This window comes from Danio rerio, chromosome 23 (assembly GCF_049306965.1).
Source record: "Danio rerio strain Tuebingen ecotype United States chromosome 23, GRCz12tu, whole genome shotgun sequence".
Taxonomy (NCBI): Eukaryota; Metazoa; Chordata; class Actinopteri; order Cypriniformes; family Danionidae; genus Danio; species Danio rerio.
The window spans coordinates 14,733,759-14,755,267 of record NC_133198.1 but is presented as its reverse complement, the minus strand read 5'-3'; the positions used below and the strand labels follow the sequence as shown (position 1 = coordinate 14,755,267).

The window sequence follows — 21,509 nt, the reverse complement described above, 5'->3', positions numbered from 1 at the left end:
AAAATAAAATTATGTTAAAAATGGAAGGGCTAAGAGCCCAACTAAACCAAACTGTATTCTCCATAATGGTGACGTAAAATGTTAACCTTTATCTCAAGAAGTTATATAACTTTTGCTCTCTAAACCACATTTAACATGAAATTACCAAATATAACCAGGAGTTAATAGAAAACGCCCCCAAGATTTTATTTTCAATATAAAATAACTTTTTTTTCATATCAGCATGTTTTCCAGCTTGTGGTGGGTGTTCAGTATGTGGTTATGGAGTATTTACCAAGGGGAAGTCCTGCGGGCACTATCTTGAACCCCAGAAATGAAGCGTGAAATTATTCCATCTTGACCCAGCTCTAGAGAGCAGTTCAATCATGTCAAGAAAAAAACACCGTAAAAATATAAAGTTATTCTCAAAGAATGTATTGTCGGCCTTCATCCATACAAACTAGCTTCAGTCCTGGCTGACAGGGTGAACCACCCTATTTCTCTTTCTCTCTCTCTCTCTCTCTCTCTCTCTCTCTCTCTCTCTCTTTCAATTCATGAAACTTTTCTGTTCCACAAAGGCAAGCATAGACAATTTCAGGTCCAACAAGAGTTCAGCTTATGTAAATGGCGATTCTCAAGCACACATCCAATTTGGTCCCAGAATAAATGACTAGATTTATCATTTATCCGACACAAAGTTGACGTAACATGGTTAACTTTGGAAGTTTCACTGAACCTCTGAGACGAAATGAGTTAAGGCGGCTTTAAACTTCCAACTTTAGGGTCATCCAAATGTTTTCACTTTAATAAAATAGTAGAAAAAAATAACGCATTGGATATTTTAGTTAAGCAATTCCTGCTGTGTTAAACCACTTGGCCATCTACATGATCCCAGCACCCATCAGCCTTTTGTGTGTGCTTATATTACAATAAAACATCTAAAGATCCAAAGATCTTGTGTGTGTGTGTTTATTTTACACATTGTGACACCCAAAGATCCAAAGATCTTGAATAAAACGAGGCTAAATAAAGGATGTCAGCGAAAATCAAACAGATGTCCAACAACAGTCCAAAAAAAAAACACACTAGTCATCAAATACACATCAGTGAATGACCACCATACATGTGAAGTCTGTCAAATTTTTTTCTGTTTGTCAACTGAAATTTAGGGTGTACTCACACTAGGCTTTTTAAACCGGTGCCCATGCATATATTTACCCCATTTCCTGGTTCATTTGACAAGTTTAAGTGCTCCAAATTGAAAGAGGTATGTCAGATAGAGGTGTGCATGGTTTGGTTTGGTTTGGTTTGGCTTTGGCCCAGTACGCTTGTACTGTGAGCGCAAAGTGCGCCTGAGCACGAAACTGAAGATGCAACATCACTTTTACGGGACTGTTTCATATAGATGTATTAATCATTCTTACTTTTCAAAAAACATGAACTGTCATAGTTTATTAAAGATACAAATCCCTCAATGCATGACAGCTGCACCTTCAGCAATCCTCCTAATTTGTGCAGCATGATGACTTTCATAAAATTTTATCATAAACATCAAAAGTTGTGGATCTATTTAGCAAAAGATTTAACTGTGTCTCAATAAATATAAAAAATTATATAACTAAAGTAATCTCTGTTGTGCAGATCAAGAGCACTTCGCTTATGTTAAACTGAACAGTCACATCATCAATGATGTAAGTGTGCTTAGACTCGGAAGGTAAAAAATGCAATGTAAGTGCAGGCCAATGGGGAGGGAAAAATCACATCTATGCATGGTTCAAGACAACCCTGCCAAGTGTGAGTACAACCTTAGTCTTGTTTCAATCAAGACATCCTAATACAAGACATCCTAATGATATCCTAAACATAAAATTGGTCCTGTATTGTTGTCTTTCATGAAAGAACAGCTTTTTGGATGTACTTGAATGGTTTATTGGCATTGTAAATATGCAGTACATGCTAAAAATCAAACATTTGGGACAATCAGATTATCTTACAATCACTGAAAAGCATCACCTTTTGGTCTTCATCTGGTCAACCTGCTGTTAGAGGGTTTCAGTAACTTTATATTACCTCACCATCTTGTAGAGTGAAGTTTAGCTCCCAGTTAAATGGTGTTTGTCAAATAATTAAGTAAGTTCCCATTAATGCAAGAAATTTGTCATGAGTATCAGCCCACTATATCCATTTACCGATACCCATCACCTGTGTTGTTATGCGTGGGGCTTTAAGGGGGTGTGTTTTATCTTGTTGGTTTAATTCCTTTGCATGCACACAAGTAATCTATGCTGCTTTGCATGTTTACTGTTTTTTCAAGTAAAAGATCTTGCTCTCGGCGCAGTCTCTCTCTTATGGCATTGCCTGAAATTCCACACACTAATTTATTCCTTATTAGAGATTTGCACAGATCGTGAAAGTCACAGGTTTACTTAAAAGTATATAACTCCGCTAGATATTGATCAAAGCTTTCTCCCTCGTTTTGATTGCACGAGAAGAATTTGTACCTTTCATAAGTGATGTTCTGCTTCAGAACAAAGTACTCTTCAAATCTGTTCATGACGTTTGTGTAGCTTAAACTCATCTGCTGATATCTGGAAACTGTTGTCAATGTCTAGTGCATCTTCGCCAATGACATGCAGCAGTTTGGATGCTTTTCTTTTTTTGTCATTGCCCCCTACCCTGTTTGCATCCAGGTACATGGTGAAACTATGTTTGGATCTTTTCCAAATCTCTGCTAAATGTCCAGTGAGTTGCATACCAGACAGGGTTTGAAACGTATCCATCTTGCATTTCCTTTCCTTTCACGAATCTCTTGTGTATTTGATGTTTAGTCATCTGTAGCTATTTATTTATTTTTTCTTGTAAGTTTGGGTTTAGCCCACTCTTTTGTCTCTTTGGACTTACTTTTTCTTTAATCCATGCAAGAGAACCACTTCTGACACCATGTTTTATTTGTATTTTTTTACTGACAGACCCAAACACAATCAATCCTGTTCCGTTCAGCCATCTTTATTGTTTTCTTTCCTTGAACAAGCCTTCTTAAAGCATCATGCAGGACAACACATCATCCAGACTACCTGTCCCAAATTACCTTGCTCTCATTACACACACACACACACACACACACACACCTGAGACTCATGATTCAGACTCTGATTGCATTTTAGAGCTGCAGGATATTACAGACACACATATAAGCACCACACATACAAAAATTGCCTAGTCTTGTTTTACTGTTGTTTATACTACCTATGTGTTCTTTGTTCTGTTTTTGTGTTTAATGCATGTTTTCTGCCTGCCCTGATCATCACTTGTTTTGTGGATTACCCTCTTGGATTACCTGTGTCATTACTGTTTGGTCCTGTTTGACCCATACCTGTTATACCTCTCTTCTAATAAAGTTGTACTTGGAACACTGTTGTACACACTTATATTTTTAACAAAATTGTTGCTGTTCTTACAAATAAACCCAGAATTAAGCTAATTGGAAATGTGCTTTTAGCTAACATATTTGTGAATCCTCAAAATACATATTTCAACCTATATTTGACTGGAGTTTCAAAATAAAATGAACAATATGTGGCAGTATGCCACCAATATCTTTTGTTCTGTAAAAATGGGTTTTAACCACAGCAGTTTAAACTGTAGTTCTGTCGAATGACTAAAAAGTTATCAGTATGATGGTAAAAAACTACATTTCTAGTCAAACCATTCTTCTGCAATCTTATACCAAAAACGGAAATAAGGGCAGTGTTAATAAATCAAAATGTGGGAGAGTGTTGGTATTATGTGATTCTATTATGTTGCAATATGTAACAATTAAATGTTGATGTTAAATTAAAAGTAAATATCAAATACTTGAAAATGAAATGATATAACAACAATAATTTGCTGTGGTTACAACTGAATTAAAGGGCCATGACACCCCCCACTTTAGGTTAAAGTCTACTTCAGAATTTTTTCAAAAGATGCATGATTAATGGGCGTGGAGCTCAGCGAGCATAGGGCAGGAGTGGGCGTGGCCAGCAGGGGAGAAGGGGAGAGAATAACTGTTGTTGACAAAATGAGACACAAACTGTGAGGAAACGCATGAGTTTATAGTTCACAAAGTAAAAATGCAAAGAAATAAACAGTAATTTAATGTCCTACTACATTTGTTATTCGTAATTTCATATACACATAACCACAGTTTATATCATTTTAAAGATAAGTGTGTTCATGTAAACACTATAAATGAGGATTCTCCCTCGATCCCTGTGTCTAAATTATAGATCTTGAATGCAGACTCAGTGCAGCAGGTCTCCTGACCTGTCTATTTTAACCATTAGCCCTGCTGGTAATATAGAGGATTTAGGCAAACACAGCAGCACGGTGATGTGTCTGAATGTGAACGAACTCCTGATAAAAGTCAACGTCCGACATTCTTCAATTCTCGCACTGCTCTCCCGACAAAAATGCTTGCAGCACACACACAGCTTTGCTGTATAATCGGCCCTGACAAGATCGCGGGGAAAAAACTTGCAACAAACCCTGTGGATCTTGGAAACAAACACATACGAGCCTTCATGAATGGCTTTTCAGAGACAGAAAAGAGAGGGCAGAAAAAGAGCCAGAGCAGAGTCTTACACCTATTTTGTATCGTTCATGACTATGTGACTAAGATTAGACATTCATCTGACCAATCAACATGTGACCACATCGCAAAACCCCCAAAGTCCATACACCAGGTGCTGATCTTAGTATCTGCCTTTGGAGTCAGTATCCTTCTTGAATGAAAAAGACATGTTTTGTCATATAAACAAATGCATATGATACTTTAACCTCTTACAGTTAATTTTCATATAAGGGACCTATTATTGACCAATTATCTATTTTCTATATTATTTATATCACCTAACATTTCTGGCATGGTCAGTATGCTTAGTAGCTTACTTTGTATGGGGTTGTACTAATGGTGCAGCCCATTTGGGTTTGAGTCTGGAGAAGAAAAAATAAAACAAGATAAAACTTGAGGTCGCAGGGCACTTTTTTCCTTTGTTTGCTTTTGAAATCACTATTGGCTGGTTTTAGAGATGGGTATTGGACAGTGGTTTGCTGGTCAGATGATCTATATGTAGGGATGCACGATATATCGGTGCCCATATCGTTATCGGCCAATAAATGCTATTTTTAAGATTATCGTTATCGATCCGATGTCATAATTAGGCCGATATATTTAGGCCGATAAATTACGTAATCGTACAGAACTGCCTGCAGCGCTCGCGTGGGCGGAACATGTTCAGACTTGTTCAGTGCATTCTAATGGAGCTCTCCTCACACTGTTTATTCCTTCAAAGTCCGTCCTGTCTTCACGTTGTATTGCTGTGCGTTAATAACTCAGTAAGTAACCACGTTCCTCATCATTGTAGATGTGTTTGATTGAGTGTCATTGTGTATTTAGCTTTAAATCGCCTCAGGAAAAATATTACATGTGTAAACCTTTCCTGCTCTGTCTCTTTGTTGTGTTGGAGGTAGCAGGGAGATTTACTTATTACTCCAGGGCCGAATAATATTAGTTTTGGGGTAAACTCTTTTCGTTGCAGCTGGTGAATGAAACAGGACACACGTAACTTGGTCCAAAATATTTATTACTTTTCGTGTGGTATAACAAATTAGTCATCAAAAAGGTAACAGAAAATGGTCTCATTGTGAAAAAAACGCTCCTCTTTTCTCTCTCCCTCTCCCTCTGCTTCACACACACACCCCAAACTGCAGCCCAGTCCTGTTGAAGGACCCGCACATTTTACAACATGTGTAAACATAACGGTTGTTTGTAATCTGATTATTTGTTATTATCAATGCATTGCTGGTCATGGGTTGTTGATGCAAGATGTATTCAGTTTGATCGGAATTTTCATATTGATTAAAACAAGCTCGCGTGAGAGCTGTCACCGCAAACACACACACACACACACACACACACTGTAGCACGGGGGAGAGGTGAATCCAGTCAAAGGGGCTCTTAACTAGCCGCTCATTCTGTCTTTATATTCTGCTCTGTGTTTGTCATAAAGTCAGCTCAATGGAGGTTTTGTATCAAAATCTGACTTGATGATGGCAACCTTGCCTCTACAGTTAAGTGAAACTCTCAGCGGTTTATCATAAACTTTTCATCGGTTATTTTCCCGCGATTGACAGCAAGAACGAGAGCAGAAGCGTTGTCTGATTGACAAGCAGCGCCTACATGTGACATGTCAAAACGCCAAATAGGATGAATCTGTGCCGCATTTTTTAAACGTACTCTCTGTATTTAGCTGTTTGCTTGTATGGTGGCTCTGAACTGTCAAAACACCTCTGAAAAAGGCTTTTTCGGACATGACATATTTGTATATGTGTACATCACTGTAACATGTTTTATTCATGACCATTTGAGCTGGTTTTAGTCCTTAGCTCTTTCATTTTCATCTTATTTAAATATGTTTAACTTGCTTGTTAATTAAATACCATTTTGTTATTTAAACTATTATTTTTATGCAACAATCAACTTGCATGTTAATTTGCTATGAAGAAAAGGAAATCATTTTTTGCATGCAGATTTATGTGAAATCATGAATATAGGTCTATAATCACCTTGCAATTTTGAAATTATAGCTTTTTTGCTTTGTGTATAGGCTATCAATCTTTTATTAAGTTTGCTGTATAAAAATATAACAATTTAAAATATTTATAATTATCGGCCCATTTATATCAGCTATTGGCCTCCAAGTCTGAAGAAATATCGGTTATCGTTATCGGCCAAAAAATCCATATCGGTGCATCCCTATCTATATGACAAGTTCCACCTTCTTGTCGATGGGTACAAGAAGATTGTGTATCTAAAACGTACAATACAACATACCCTAAGTAACATATTTTAAATTTGCAAAAATCATTTCAATGAGCTGAATACACTCAGGTTTTTTCCAGGGTCACATCTATACACACACACATATATATATACATATACATACACACATTTCATTACAAACTCTTCTCACAGGCAATAAAAAAGCAATACATAAATTCTCATAGTCCCCACTCAATCCACAGACAGTGCTCATATGGCCCTTAGCTCTACATGATGACCACACCTGACACATTCACTTGAGGCCCATTGAGTTTATGTCATATTCAGTGACCTGCATCTCTAAAAAAATCCACAGATGCCCATTTAGATCTTTGAATCTCTTCACAAAGCAAACAGTCTGTCAGCGGGAGATCAAATCCCCTCGACAGCCAGCTATTCAAGCTGCAAAACAGGACGATTGACAGGAGAGAGGCATTAGGAATAACAGGAGGTCTCCTGCTGAACAGACAACTCTGAGATGGCCTCCACTGACAGAAAGAAACATCATTAAACAAAGAAACAATCGACAGAGGAAAGGATTATTCACTACGCCATCGATTTACTGACCCAAAAACAACAATCTCAGACTGGCTGGTTATTAATATTAATTCATTTATTTTCTTGTTGGCTTAGTCCCTTTTTTAATCCGGGGTCGCCACAGCGGAATGAACCGTCAACTTATCCAGCACATTTTTACGCAGCGGATGCCCTTCCAGCCGCAACCCATCTCTGGGAAACATCCACACTCACACTCATTCACTACGGACAATTTAGCCTACCCAGTTCACCTGTACCGCATGTCTTTGGATTGTGGGGGAAACCTGAGCACCTGGAGGAAACCCACGTGAACCCAGGAAAAACATGCAAACTCCACACAGAAACACCAACTGAGCCTTGGACGTGCTCTTTTGTACTCGTGTTTGTGTTTTGTTCTGTCGGCATTGCGCTGTTCACTGAAAAAAATTTGGAGTAGGATTTACTTAAAAAAAGTTAGGAAAGTTTTTTCACTTAGAAAATGTGAGTAATTTCAATAGAATTCCCAAGTAAAAACTAAACACAAGGAACTGTAGCTTTAATTAGAAAATCTCAAGTAAAGTTTACTTGGAATTTCCCAGTAAACTGTATTGACTGTTTGTTTATATATTTTACTTAAGTAATGCTTATAAATGTTTTTTTTTTTACACAATAATCCTAGTTATCTTATTTAAAATTTTGAGTAACCTTTACTTTAAATATTATTTGATGTTGTTGATGTATTTAAATGGTGGTCAACAAAATAACAGACATACATTTTACTTGAATACTTTTATTTCTATGAGATTCCTTAACAGATGAGAGCATCAGATGCACTATAGTGCATTTTACTCCAGGAAACTTTTTTAGAATATCACACATGCATTAAAATGCATAAACATTTAAACATATAAACATAAAATATACCTTTTTAAATATAACAAACATTTTACAAAAATCTCAGTTGCAGATATCAAATACAAAAGTGTGAAAGTGCAAATAATGTCAAACTAGTAGCTGCCTTTTATTAGGTAACTTTAATTTCAATAAGATTAAACTAAGGGAACAAAAACATCAAAAAATAAAAAAATAAAACTCTGCATTTATAGTCTCCAGAAGAATGGTTATGTTAAACAGTACTGTAGTTGAAGTTGTAGTTGTTTTCTGAACAACCTTTCATGCAAAAAAAAACAAAAAAAAAACAGTAAAACAGCATAAGTAGTGTAAATAAGTGCAAGTAGTGCTCAACTAGCAGATTACATTAGAAGCTTTCTATGCAAAGAGTTAACCTTTGGAGAGAATTTTAAAGCATCTAGGCCAAGAAAGATTTTCTGAAACACTTCAAATGTGTTTCTCAGCTTTGGGGGATAGCTTAGGTTTAGGGAGTAAATGCAGCCCATGAGTGAAAGACATGCATTTGTGAGATTTTTACATCCCAGCAGCACCTCAGTTCCCTCGATGACAATGATGACATCAGATCTACTGGCATCTTCCTCTTCTACAGATCTGCTCAGGACGATGATTTTCATGACATGACTGGCGAAGGTATCCTTAATCATGTCTCTGCTGACATCCTGTGAAATACACAAATCAGTGCAAAGTGGTTAAAATACTGTACAGTATCACTTTTTCAATTTTCCTCAATGGGTTCCTGTTCTGAGACAAACTGTCCACTAGTCTTCAGTATATTTAGCATTTTCTGCATATTTAAACCCAATATGCAGTTTCTTCAGCAGTATCTGTATGCTGTTAAGTAATACTTTTACATTGAACACAATAATGAGACTCATACACAATTATTACAGTAGATAGAAACATTTAGTGATGCTAATAAAGATAACACTGTACATTTAGAGTCAGGAGGGTGTAAACCTCTGGAAATGATAATTAGTGTAAATTATTATGTCTTTTGGGAAACATTTGAATGGTTTCTATAGACAATATATAAATGAAAGATAAGAAATATATACAAAATAACAATTTACACTGGAAATCCTGTCTAAAATTTTACATACACCTGACATTTAAATGTATGGTGCTGCCTTCTTGACCATCACTGGGTGTTCTATAAGTTTTGTAACAATGGTGTATAAGCCTTTCAATTTTCCTCAGTATAAAAACATGGATCTCAGCATCATCGTCAGTGCTTGACAGGGTTCAAATATGCAGAAAACAAATACAGTATATCAGTCAAACCACTACTGTCTACATCCAAAAATCAAGGAAAAATAGAAATGGATGTAGCTGTGTATGTAGCTAGCTAACTGCTAGCTGCTACACTAATTATTGTATATCCATGTCTGGACCCCGCCTCCCAGTATGACGTTAGATGACCCAAGACTTGACGACGCCAGGCCATGTAAGGACTTCAAACAAAGTCAGCACTAGACTAATAATTGATTATTACTTTTTCTTTGATTTGTTTCAATTTATTGATCATTCAACAATGTGTGTTTTGTAAAGCTGCCTTGTAACATTGTACACTGTAAAAAGTACTATACAAATAAATTTGAATTTAATTGAACTGTAATACCTGGTGGTCTTCAATGAGCTCCTCAGCTGATTCTCCAAGGAAAGACAGGAGGCAGCGAATCACAACGTCTCGCCTATCTTCAAGCCTATCTTCTTGCTGTTAAAAACAGAAGTAAAATGCAGCGAACATTAAATGTGTATACATCTACATATAACAACATATTTACAGAGTCAGGAAGCAGCATACCATCCCATAAGTGATTCACAATTGTAAACAAAATTTACATTTTACCTGGCTGAGTGAATCCAGCAAATGTCTAATTCTTATGCCAGCAACCCCACCCTTCATCTCAAACAAAGCCAGGAGTTTTGGAGTATAGAAGTCCAGCTTTTCCAAGAATGTACGCTCCAAGGAAATTGTGGTGATTCTTCTAAATTCATTCTTGATCTAAAACAGAAAATAAAATGTAACACAATCAAGTGATGATTAGAGTTGAGTGCACTGGTAAATTTTTGTATTGCACTTCAAAAAATTTATATTTGAAATCACTGCATATTATGCCAACAAAGAAAAGAAGTGAAGTTTACCTCAGATTCACAGAAAAGGGCTGGCCATCTCTCCATGAAATCTTTAACAGCAGGGCAGTCCTTAACTACTTCTGTTCTTCGATAGTAGAAAGTCTTCTCCATTTTCTCGCCAATGATGTTTTTGTTGTTTTTCTTCCTAATTTCATTAAGGAGATCTAGTCTCTCCTTCTCCAAACTTTCTCCTGTTTCCCCAAATGGAAATGGTGGCAAGTAATTTACTTCAGCCTTCCTAGGTCTTTTGAAGCCTTTTGGAGTAGGGTTTTCATTTGTCTTCCTTTTCTGGTTCACCTCAAGCTCTGGGCAAGAAAGCTGGCTACCTCTTAATTTGGCTCGATAATTTCCCATTTTATATTTAATCCTTTGTTGCCACCCATATTGTCCATTAAAGGACCCTGGCTCTTTGAGGCATGGATACTTTTCAATCAACATCTCCACTACATTCATAATTTGGACACCTGTTGGATATGCAGTGTAACAAAATATTGTCTCTGCTAGCGTCTCAAGGACACTACTTGTCACTCTATGATTGTTCAAGAGAGTGCCGTCCTTTTGGTAGGCTTTGTTTCCATCTGAAAGCAAGAGCTCAGTATCAAAGGAGAAAGTAGGTACTATAAACTTTGTTGGCCATCCTTGAGAACGGCATGATGTGGTAGTCTCAGAGGACGATAAAAGAACAGTGTCCTGAGATCCGCTGGATGTGGAGTCAGAAGAAAGGTAAGTGTCACTTACAGGAGTCAGCCCAACAGTGTCCTGAGAACTGCATGACCTGGCATCAGACTCTGTTGGTAGAGTTGATCTATTCATAGCAACCATATTTAGGGTGATGGGTTCAGTTTGTACTACTTTTAGAGTACATTTATCCTGCACATCATCTACTGAGTCCAAATTGAAAAACTGTCCCCCAAATTCCATGTCTTCATACATCAAAGTAAAGCATTCTGGAATACTGAATGTTTCTTGGATTATACTTTTGAGCTCCTGGAGAGTACTGGGGATGCCTGAGGGCAGAACCAATTTGCGAACATCATTCTCTCCAAAAACTAATCGCAGCTTTGCTGGGGTGCACATCTGCAACAGATACAAAAAAATAAATGAACAATTTATTACAATATCAGAGGAGAGATACATGTAGTGCTTTAAGGTAGTTAGTCGTCTTCCTGCAACAGTGTATGCAGCCAGAGGATAGTAGTCTACCATTTCTTTTTGCTCCAGTATCTGAATGTTGCCTGTGTGTTCCAACTCATAGCTCCTAAAGTGCTCGTTATACCATGTGCTTAGTAGTCTGACAACAAAGGCCAGTTCATTACAAACCAAGATAATCTGTAACACCTCAGAAAAGTCTGGCAAATCTGCAGTAAAGCCATGACATAGCAACATCCCTGGTTTGTAGTTGGTGCCTGAGAAGTGCATATTGTTTGCAACATGCACCACTGTGACATGTGGATACCTGTGTTGCACCAAATCTTTTATTCCATCCTTTAGCACATCCACAGAGACTTGTGAAGTTGTTGTGACTGAAAGTGATGACTTTGTCACATTTGAATCATGGAGATGCAATGCAACCATGAGCTGGTGTTTTTTTTGCAAGGGACAGCAGTATGTTCCTGAAACAGCCTGTTTGTCTGACAATTTTTTTAAAAAAGCTATGTTTAGCTTCAAATCTCATGGTCCACAGGGCTGCCAAAGGACCAAATTCCTGAATAAGCTCAGGGTAGTGTTCGAGAAAGTGGTGTTTGGGGAGGAGCTTTTCTTGAGGAAAAACTTCCAGATATCTGTTTCGGTGCTCAGATATTAAAGTGGCAAGGTAGCAGATGCTCTGCTCAGTATGCACTGGGGCCACTGCAAGTTCCACGATGTCTTTAAGGGTCATTAACATCTGCCATACTTCATCATCCTCAGGTACTTTCAAACCTATTATGAGAGGCAACAGACGCAACAGACACCAATTTTCGTGTGCATTCCCTCCTACAGTTCTTTTTGTGGCAAAATGACTAGGAATCACATGTGGACGATTTGTTTGGTCACTCCACTTATAAGGGAACTGTTGAATGCAAGTATTGAGCTCCACAAGAGAAAAATATCTCTTCTTGATGAAGTCTTGAAATGACAATGCCAGTTCCAATGGAACGACACCTTCAAGAAGGTCATGTAACACATCTGGTGGGTAACCAGATGTTACATGAAAATGTTGTAGTTTTTCAGACAGTGCACACTGTTTTTTCACACCATAGCAATGAGTGGAAATAGGACTTGACATAGCCGTCTCAACATGCAGAGTGTGCTGCTCTTTATCTCTCCTCTGAAAAAGTCCAGATCTTACATCTGTGGTCTGAAACTGGGACCTTTCTCCAAGACAAAATCTGCAGACATTAGATCCTGTGAAGTTTTCAACGAATCCTCCCAAAGAATGGGCTCCCAAATTATCAGCCACCACGCTCACCACAGTGCCTTTCATGATTTTTCCTAAACTTGGAATAAAAATACCATCTTTTTCCAAGCTTTGAAGATCTGTCAGGAGTGGCTCTAAAACTTTCTGATATCCAAATCGCTTTGTGTCATCTGCTTTGCACAGAATAGCTAAATTGATAGAAGCTAGTGTTGATCGTGCATGTGCTGGAAAGTTTCCTAACACCCAATAGACGGCCGTAACTTTGTGGATCTTGCGGGAAGTTCCCAAGGGGTTGCACACTTCGAAATCATCGATATACAGAATAAGACTTAATCTATCCTCATCTCCAGCCAAAAAATAATTTTTACTGAAGTGAGATCCATCTTGGAAAGACTGGTATTGTGATGCACATCCAGATTTTCTTTGAGTGACCAAGTCTTTTTCTTCTACATTCTTCAAGATTTGCAATAACGACTGAAGTATTGGGACATACTGGAATGTTCTGTTGTCTTTATTGTGTAGTATGTATTCTACTGGTTCAACGACTGAAAAATGTGCTTTCATGAATTGTGACCTCTTAAATGACGTTGAAAAAGGGCCATCTTTCCCTAGAGCTGAACTTAAAGGGTGTGATTCACAAAGATTTTTTACCAAATCTGAGATAACCGCTGAATGTACTTCACAGTTATGTTTCTTCAAAGTGGACTCAACAACATCTTTCAAAACTGGAGCAGATGCAGCGGAAGATAGGAACTGAAGGTCATCTACAATTTGATCAATACACTTGCCGGACACATTGAAATTACTTTGCAACTTTAGAAGAAGTTGTCCAAACTTCTTCTTTACAACTTCAAGTAAGTTCTCTCCTGCATCAACCAAAGTTTCATCAAGTTCTGTGTCATCATCAGAGACCTCTAGATCATTTTGAAAAGCAGCAGGATTTGGGTATTTTTTCAAGACTTCAGTTTTAAAATCTTCAATGGAGTGTGTATTGTGTTTCCTGTGTTTATGAGTCGCAAAGGTTGAATAAATGTTGGTACTGAAGCTGCAGTTTTTGAACACACATGTCATTACCTCATACCTCCTCATATGGCTTCTAAGGTGTTCAAAATATTGCTTCTCCGAAGAGAATGGAGTTGCACTGCATTTTAGACAACTAAATGACAGCACCTCGCTTGGTTTGTCTGATTCCGTGTGGTTTCGGGATAAGTGTATCTGAAGGGCATTAAATGTTTTAAATGAACAAGGACAATCTGCATAAAGACATGGTATTGATGATTGACGGCCTGCATTTCCATGTTTGAGCCTTAAGTGTTTTAATAGCTGTAGTCTTCGGTTTGACTGAAAGCTGCATTTTTTACATAACCACCTCATTCTCCAGCACCTAAAGTTAACAAACGATGCACATGTGAATGCATACTTATTGCTACCTATCTGTGAGGTGTGCTGTAATAAAGTATTGCCAACTTACCTTGCATTAGCTTGAATACTGAGTGCAATATCTGTAAAAGAATGTAAGAAATGTTTATGTCAGAATTAATTTTTAACTACTTGCAAATATCAACCACGTGTAAAGTAGATATTGGTCAGTAAAAGAACATCATGAAACAAAATACAGGCTTTACAACTTATGTAAGGTTGATTGTTAAGTAATTAAGATTTATTTAAACAAGCATTTAGACTTGTGTAAATGCAAAAGTGTGCAGTACAGTCACCTTATCGATTTCTATATATAGCTATTATACCCGATAGTATAGGTAAACAATATAAATAAAGTTCAAGGTAATATTTGCCTTTTACAAGTGCATTTTAAAAACTAAGCTTAATCCTATTAATACGCGAAAAACAGGGTGATTATTAAATTTCGGCAGCTCGAACTTTTCTGGGACAGAATGCTTGAACACGACAGGGCAATGTATGGAAGCCCGTTCCCGCCACTAAATAAAAAAAAATTTAATAAATAAAATGAAATAAAAAAAATTCTAAAGTCAGAATTCTGAGTTAAGTCGCAATTCCGAGTTATAAAGTCAGAATTCTGAGTTATAAAGTCAGAATTGCGAGTTATAAAGTCAGAATTCTGAGTTATAAAGTCAGAATTGCGAGTTATAAAGTCAGAATTGCGAGATATTAAGTCAGAATTGCGAGTTATTAAGGAGTTTCCTGTTATGGCGACTGACCATAAATGGAGTGTTAAAGACTCACATTAGCCCATAATCACAACATAAAGCCTATATCCAACTGTTTATTGTTTATCACGCTTTTAAAAAGAAAATATAGGCTAGTTAAACTAGGCTGTCTATTTATTTGTATGGATTTGTTCTTTATAATTATGCCACTTACAACATTTGGTCTAAATAGCAATTATAAAGCATTAAACAGAAACTAGCTGTAGCTTGTGTGATTCCTCCAAAAGACTAAAATTAAGATTTCTTTATTATTTCTGTATTATATGTGTAACGATATGATTTACATTTTGTTACAGCTGTTGTTTCACGTTGTAAGGGTGCCCTCATGTGGTGTACATATGTACAGACATATGCAGGCTATTGTACACAGGGATAAAACTAAAAGGGCTGTATTAGTTCATATTTCAGTTCAGTAAAAGTGTCAACCAAATACTGTGTCCTCCTGGCCTTTATTGGGAAAATTGGGCTGTGAATCCATACCAGATCACAAGCAGAGAACCTGAAAGAGTCTTTAACACACATTTATGGTCAGTCGCCATAACAGTAAAGTCCATAACTCGGAATTGCGACTTTATAACTCAGAATTCTGACTTTATATCTCGCAATTCTGACTTTATAACTCAGAATTCTGACTTTATAACTCGCAATTCTGACTTTATATCTCGCAATTCTGACTTTATAACTCGGAAATCTGACTTTATAACTCGGAATTCTGACTTTATAACTCGCAATTCTGACTTTATATCTCGCAATTCTGACTTTATAACTCGGAATTCTGACTTTATATCTCGCAATTCTGACTTTATAACTCAGAATTCTGACTTTATATCTCGCAATTCTGACTTTATAACTCGCAATTCTGACTTTATATCTCGCAATTCTGACTTTATATGCGGGAACGGGCTTCCATAGCAATGCCTCGAGCTAAATTTGCACGGATGTTAAAACTCATTTTTACAATAATCTGACAAGATTAGGTCATATATAAAACTTAAGACAATTGTTTTCGACAGATCATGCCGTTTGCTAATAACGGATTGTGGTGCAAATCGCAAACTCCGTCAACTATATTAATAGCTTTATTTAGTAATGATTTAACTCTGTTATCCGTGTGTTAAACAAAACAAAACTAAGATTACGTTTTAACGTTATCCAAAAATCTGTTAGCAATTAACATGAACACTTTAGCATCCGTAACTTGATAAAAAAGAAACGGTATAGGCACAAACCACTGGGACTGCAGATAGCTTAATAACTCTACACTTTTCTGCAAACATTCTTCGATTAATTAATAAGCTTATTAATAACTTACCGTGGTAAAAATCACTTTAGCCGTCGTGAAGTCTCTCTTCCTTTCCTCTGTGCGCGCCACTTCAAACTCAGAGCCAAAGACGCATGCGCATCAATTATCTTGCTGAACAGTACATTTTACTTGAGTTGTTCATTTTTTGGTGTGATTTGATTAGATGGTAAACACTAAGTAAATATTACTTAGGAGATTGTATTCAAATCTACATATGTATTTTAGAACAATAAATGACAAAGAAACTGCAAGTAATGTACTGAATTAAACATGCCATTTTTAAGTAAAAAGACAAAATAGTATTTGTTTGTAAAACATACTTAAATAATGTTTCCATTATTTACAAGGTCAAAAAATCACTTTTTACAGTGTTCCATTCTCAGCGTCTCCTTCTAGTAGGTTTTGGTTGACGCTGAGATGACCATGCGTGTTGCAAATGTGTGAGCGCACGGTAAGGTGTTCATCTATCGTGTGCTCATGTCTTGCGTCTTTTTGTGTTGTCTAAGCACGTGGCTCTGGGTTTACATTGTGACCGCATGCTTCAGTCTTGTCCTGTTATTGTGAATATGTGGTTAATGAGTTCTCTCATTGGCTACGTGTTCTTGTCCTGTTTTATGTGAGCACATGGCTTGTGTTGTCTCTGTGTCAAGTGCTCTCCCGTCTATAGTCCCACCCTCCTTGTTAATCCATTATTAGTTTATTAGATTCACATGTTTAACACCTGTTTGTTCACCTGTGTATTCATTTAATTCTGCTTTATTGCTCCTTTTCCCAGACCCCAACCATGACAGGAATAGTTACAAATGTAACTCAACCAGGAAGACAAACTGCACAATGTAATAAAAAAGACCTAAAAATGACTGACTGCATTAAATTTAATGTTTCAGAGAAATTTTTTTGAACAAAAATAAAAGTTATTTTACAGGTAGTTGTCTGTATTTGACTGTATCATTTTACAGTGAAATACCTGTTGTGTTACAGATATTTTCTAAAATAAAAATGTCTAACATTAAATTTACAGTTATTGTTTGTATTTTGGTATTACATTATTTTTCTTTTTTTAAAGGAATGTTTCTGTATTTTCAGAGTAACATGTAATTTTACGTTTTATATTTACAGATTTATCCTGTAAAAATAGGGAAACAAAAAATTCAATTCAAATAGTTTTTAGTGAAGATATTAAACATATGAAGGTTAACATAGGGGTTAATAATGTCAAATAATAGCCTATTGTTTGTAAGCTGCACATAATGCATGCACTGTAAACTATAACATGTTTATTTCACTACTCTAACAATGTTGCTATGCTAATTGTTACGATCACCAGTGCTCTAGTGGCTGCAAATTGCTGGAAAACAACACACACGTTACTTTAACAAACTACAACTCCCAGCATGCACCTTGCACACCCGGCTACTTAATTCTACCTGATTACACACAGAAGATGGTTATGGACTGATTTCAAGGACTATAAACTCAGCACACACAGACACATCGTTGCTGAGTGTTAAGCTGCAGTCACACTGCACTTTTCTCCCTTTAGACTTCCATTCATATGCATACAAATGTGTCAGATCAGAAACGCAAGCTTGTTCGACAAATTTCTTAGTTTATATGCATTGCGAAGTTCAAGCTTAGACCCCAGCTATAAACTGTTTAGTGAGCATTACAACACGTTTTCTTCCCTTGCCTTGCCGTCTTTGACCCATTTACTATGTAATATTGTTTGTCGCCTTTACGCATTAAATTATCTGTATGCACCTGTTTGTTCCTATTTCAACCTTTAGTTGCAAGACGATTGTCTTAATCAACTGCTATTTGATCCTCAACTTTGTTGTGCTGACATCCCCACATGACGTTAAGCTTTGTTGATTTTTATTTTTTTTTCTGTTTTAAATGTATGTTAAAAGTGGGAAAATTTATGGAATATTAAATAATTTCATGCATAATTACATAAATTAATCTGTATAATCACATTAACTAATGTGTATAATTACAGTAATAACCTGCATAATTACTATAATAATCTTTAAAATCACATTAATTAATCTGTATCTGTCACATAACCAGCGATCGCTCTCCAGAGATCGCTGGTTCTCACATGAACACCATGGACTACACTTCCGCCTTCCTCTGGACTACATAGACATATATGCCCTCTGGTCACACTCACACATGCTCACTCATCAAGATTGATTACATTCTCACCAGCTGAGCCTTGTCAGAGACTGATTACACACCCTACATTAACCACTCATTTTCTCTTCCAGTTTGCAGAGTCTTGTTAATCTGTTGATAGCATTACAAAGTGTTTTCCCTGTCTTGTTTCCCCGTGTTTAGACCTTAGCCTTGTTTACCTGTGTTCTCCTGTTTAGTCGCCTGCCTTACGACCTATTGCTTGTTATTCGACTACGATTCTGGACTGCCTGCATATACCCGTTTGCACCTGTTTGATCATTGCTTGCCGGACCCTGAATAAACCTGCATATTGGATCTTACCTCCAGTTGTCTCTGTCATTCCCCCCCGGTCAAAACAGAAGACTCGGCCGAAGATGGTGTCAGGACACTGGCTTGATCTTTCTCTTTACTTCTCCCTCTCCCTGCATTTCATTCTTGCAGCGTGCACTCGGCTGATCATTATTACGAATCAGTGCGCACACGGCTTGCTGCACCTGTTACTGGTCTCCGTTAATTTCCTTGCTATTTAAGCTCTCCTTTTCCCACTTTCTGGTCGCTAGTGTGTCCTGTCATTATTCAGGCTCGCTGCGTTATCTTGATTCCTGTCATTGTCATGCATTACTTCATGTTCTGATTCTGTTTTTCTCTTCTGCCCAGTTTTTGCTCGGTTGCCTGTGTTTTTTCTGTTTCATTTTGGATTCTCCCCGGCCAGCCACCTACCTTCGACTTCGCCTGTCCGACGCTGAACTTGACTTTCCTCCGTTATCCCATCTGCCTCCCGATCGATGCTCGCCTGCCTGACCTCTCTCACGCCCGCTGATTTGGACACTGTTGCCGAGTTGCCTTTCGCTCCCGCCGAGTGATTTCATTTTCATTTGAGTCACGAGCCTTGGCTCGTCATTTGTTTTGAGAAGTTAATAAAATCCTTTTGTGTTAACAGCATTTGCGTTTGGATCCGTCTCTCCGGGTGTGACAGATGGATCCAGCGGGAATACAGATCATGCGCCTGCGTCAGGAAGCACAATCGATCGAGGAATATGTAGAGGATTTGTTGATCTGGCCCATCTCACTAGAATGAGCGAGGTATGCCTCATGATATTTTTTCATGGAGGACTTTCTGAGCCGCTATATTTCCACATGCCACTGCACAATCCCCACTGGACGCTAACACAGTATATCAATCTAGCCCTTCAAATGAGTGGATCCTCCTTCACCGTAGGAGAAGTGGAGGAAAACCCAAAATATGTTTTGGGGGGGGGGGGCTTATAGAGAGCAAGACCCACTGGCAACGGGGCTTGTGACCCAGTCTACACAGCCAGCTCACAAGATGGCCGCTCCCATTCAGCCACCTCTCAAGATGGATTCCTGTCCCAAGTCTGTTCCTGCTCCTGAAAGGCCATCTCCATAGCTACCAGAGCCTCCAGTGCTGCCAGATCCTCCAGAGCTGCCAGAACCTCCAGTGCTACCAGATCATCCAGAGCTACCAGACCCTCCAGTGCTGCCAGAGCCTCCAGTGCTGCCAGATCCTCCAGAGCTGCCACAGCCAGGGCTGCCACCGCCAGAGCTGCCACTGCCAGAGCTGCCACTGCCAGAGCTGCCAGTGCCGCAGACAGAGTCGACGCCGCAGCCAGCACCACAGCCAGAGTCAGCGCCGTAGCCAGAGTCAGCGCCGCAGCCAGAGTCGACGCCGCAGCCAGCGCCGCTGCCAGAGTCGACGCCACTGCCAGAGTCGCTGCTGCCTAAGCTTCCCGAACGGCCACGGCTCCTCGCCTTACCGGTCCCAGCGCGGTTCCTCGCCTTGCCGATCCCAGCCCGGCTCCTCGCCCTGCCGGCACCACCCAGACTCCTCGCCCTGCCGGCGCTACCCAGACGGCTCGCCCTTTCGGCTCTGCACAAGCCTACAGTACTGCCGGCTTCCCGCAGTACTCCACTGCAGCTCCATGCTCCAGGCCCTCTGCAGCTCCACTCTCCGGGTCCTCCGCAGCTCCACGCTCCCCGCAGCACCACTCTCCAGGCCTTCCGCAGCTCCAGGCTCCAGGCCCTCCGCAGCTCCACTCTCCAGGCCTTCCGCAGCTCCACGCCTCAGGTACGCCCCAGCTGAATGGTCCTGGCCCTCCATCCCTCCCCCTGTTCCGCCTCCGCTCCACCTCCGCCTGAACAGAATTGGAGTGTCTGGGATCCACTCTAGAGGGGGGGGGGGGGCTATGTCACATAACCAGCGATCGCTGGTTCTCACACGAACACCATGGATTACACTTCTGCCTTCCTCTGGACTACAAAGACATACATGCTCTCTCGTCACACTCACACATGCTCACTCATCAAGATTGATTACAATCTCACCAGCTGAGCCTTGTCAGAGACTGATTACACACCCTACATTACTGATTACACACCACTCATTTTCTCTTCCAGCTTGCAGAGTCTTGTTAATCTGTTGATAGCATTACAAAGCGTTTTCCCTGTCTTGTTTCCCCGTGTTTAGACCTTAGCCTTGTTTACCCGTGTTCTCCTGTTTAGCCGCCTGCCTTATGACCTATTGCTTGTTATTCGACTACGATTCTGGACTGCCTGCATATACCCGTTTGCACCTGTTTGATCATTGCTTGCCTGACGCTGAATAAACCTGAATATTGGATCTTACCTCCAGTTGTCTCTGTCATTCCCCCCGGTCGTAACAGTATCGTTACAATAATTAATTATATATTTACAGTAATAAGCTGTGAAATGACAGTAATAATCTGTATAACTGTAATTTAATGAAATATCTCTGGAAGCCCTGAAGCCAGTCTATTTTTACAGATTTTTTTACAATGTACATGATAATGGGAAATGCTCACAGACTATTTTATTTACTATAATGGAAATTGATGTTTCCCCTTCGGGGGGAACTTCAGCACTATAAGTGGATTTGATTTGTAAAATCCACGCATTGGGAGGATTCGGATCAGAAGCCGCTTGTCTGGAGAGTATTGAACGGGCCAATGAATGAAATTAATTGGCAGCGTAAGCTTGCGCAGGTGTGCGACATCTGCAATT

At 38.8% G+C, this 21,509-nt stretch overlaps 2 protein-coding genes across 3 annotated transcripts in view; both read right to left on the bottom strand.

Annotated features, from left to right (window-relative positions):
- samd10b (sterile alpha motif domain containing 10b) overlaps positions 1 to 21,509 on the bottom strand; it is a 214,939-nt gene that overhangs the window by 120,074 nt on the left and 73,356 nt on the right. The gene's annotated exons all lie outside the window — the stretch shown is intronic.
- On the bottom strand, positions 8,132 to 16,386 carry LOC101885831 (uncharacterized). Its single transcript, XM_021469913.2, has 6 exons — positions 16,302 to 16,386; positions 14,275 to 14,305; positions 10,415 to 11,482; positions 10,119 to 10,274; positions 9,888 to 9,983; positions 8,132 to 8,928 (listed from the first exon to the last, which is right to left on the bottom strand). Exons 3-6 carry the CDS (start codon positions 11,480 to 11,482, stop codon positions 8,611 to 8,613), a joined length of 1,638 nt encoding a protein of 545 aa, XP_021325588.1. The 5' UTR covers positions 14,275 to 14,305; positions 16,302 to 16,386; the 3' UTR covers positions 8,132 to 8,610.

Bases quoted from the DNA above. Each gene is read 5' to 3' on its own strand.
- LOC101885831 (XM_021469913.2), bottom strand. From the start codon at position 11,482: ATGTGCACCCCAGCAAAGCTGCGATTAGTTTTTGGAGAGAATGATGTT. The intron at 10,275-10,414 runs GTAAACTTCACT...TTTCTGTTTTAG, and splicing joins CCCTTTTCTGTGAATCTGAG to ATCAAGAATGAATTTAGAAG. The intron at 9,984-10,118 runs GTAAAATGTAAA...TGTTTTTAACAG, and splicing joins TGCTGGATTCACTCAGCCAG to CAAGAAGATAGGCTTGAAGA.